The sequence below is a fragment of the Alligator sinensis genome, unplaced genomic scaffold, assembly GCF_000455745.1.
Source record: "Alligator sinensis unplaced genomic scaffold, ASM45574v1 scaffold417_1, whole genome shotgun sequence".
Taxonomy (NCBI): Eukaryota; Metazoa; Chordata; order Crocodylia; family Alligatoridae; genus Alligator; species Alligator sinensis.
The window spans coordinates 12,732-14,601 of NW_005842433.1; the positions used below are offsets into that span (position 1 = coordinate 12,732).

General features: G+C 39.7%; 1 protein-coding gene across 1 annotated transcript; it reads left to right on the plus strand.

Moving 5' to 3' along the window:
* Positions 1 to 573: 573 nt before the first annotated feature.
* Positions 574 to 1,864, plus strand: LOC106722558 (p53 apoptosis effector related to PMP-22-like; the record flags this gene model as incomplete). Its single annotated transcript, XM_014523019.1, has 2 exons — positions 574 to 717; positions 1,000 to 1,864. Coding segments are annotated over 2 exons (359 nt in total), but the record flags the coding sequence as incomplete, so codon positions are not given.
* Positions 1,865 to 1,870: the final 6 nt, after the last annotated feature.

The following is a 1,870-nucleotide window of genomic DNA, read 5'->3' on the forward strand; positions in this document are numbered from 1 at the left end:
TACACTGCTCCCAGCCCCTTCCTCCCACCCTTCCCTTTCCCTGAGCAAGAATAGAGCCCAGGTGTCCTGGCTCCTAGACAGGCCCCTCCCTGCCAGTCCTCTACTAGGAAGTCAGAGCTGTGCAGGCAAGAAACAGTATTAACCCTTAATGTTCAACTGCTCACAGCATTTTCTAACTTTAACTTTGCTTAACATTCCACGGATTTAGTATGGTCTAAGTTTAACATGTAACTTCACCTTCAGCTGTTGAAGTAATACTTGTTATAAAGGCTGTTCTTCCAATGACTTAAAGAGCTCATTTTTCTGTCTCGATACATAAACTGCATAGAAGCCTTGGATGAAGTTTCAGTCACATTCAGTACAAGAGAAAAAAAAATTACATTCTTTTAAACACTGTAAATTTTATGTTGCTTTTCCAGGTAAGAGTATTATAAACCAGCAAGAGGTTTCTCAAGTCCTTTCCTTGAAAGTGCCCTCTTGTTTCTTATTTGTTTGAATTCAAGTCACTTGTCAGGTCAACAAAAATACTGCAAGGGGATTTGTCTTGCTAACATGTTTTCCTTTGGATTTCAGCCTGGGGAAGAGGTGCTATTGGAACAATCCTTACTGGCTATATCATTTTCATCATCTGCTTTGCCCTTGCCATCATCGCATTTGCTGTCTGTTTACTTCGGTTCAACTTTATCCGAGGAATTGGAGGCTTGCTCTTTGTTTCTGGTAAGAATCTTCAGGAAGCAAGTGTTGCCTTTTAAAATGGTACCTGTAATAAAATCAGAACCTCGCTTGCCTTGGCCCTGGCCCTTGCTTGATTCTTCTACAAGGAATCCATACCCATTTCTACTTTGTACTTGGAAACCTCGATTAAAAACATAGAAAGTCCACTGAATACAGGCTCCAGCCAAAAACCTCACCTCTCTAAAGCAAAGTTGTGTTATAGATAATAAAAAGGAAGAAAAGATATCAGTTTAGTCACTCATTTCTTGTCTTTTTCTTTTTCAGCTCTGTTCCTGATTATGGGCCTAGTCATTTACCCGGTGATGTACACAAACACCCTTCCGGTCACAGGCGTTGGTGCGTTTGGCTGGTCCTATGGCTTTATGTGGACCGTTGCTATAATGGCAATAGGTCTGGCATTCTTCTTCTGCTGCCTCCCCAACTATGAAGACCAGATCCTGGGAAATGTCAAACCTGATTATTGCTGTGGTACCCCGTGAACACTAGGAACAGCAAGAGAAGCATCTGACATTTGGATTCCAAAGATACTTACAGACTACCCTAGTTTTCAAAAGTATTATCATCAGGTATTAGTAGAAAGGTTTGGCAAGTTTGGTTTGTTGTCACATGAAAGTAGAGAAAGAAATGCGAGTTTTAGAATGGAAGATTTAAATCATTCTGTATTTTCACATCTGATTTTTTTAGGACTTATCAGTCTGCATACTCAATATGCTTATAGTTAATTACTCCATTAATTCTCACATCAAGAAGTGTGCATAATTTTTGTGAGGTGTTTCAGGTGTTTATGCTTGCATTTTACTATAAACAAGTAAATCATTTGGTGGGCCAAATAATATCTTCCTGAGGCAAAGCAGTTCACAACCCTTCCCCCCCACGGCAACTATATTTAGCTTCTATTTTTGTTTACTTTAACCTGAAAATCTGAAATGTTTGCTTTTTGCCAAACTTGTGTAACCACTGCCTGCCAACATTGTCAAAAATTCAGCCCCCAGTTCCTAATTCAGTTTTCTTTCTCATTAAAAGAAAAAAAGCACTTCAAGGTACAGGGATAAAGTGAAGGTGGGAGGATGGGAGGGAGAGAGAAAGAGAAAAGGGCCACTGGAGTCTGGATTTTAACAGGATATTTAATTCTCTT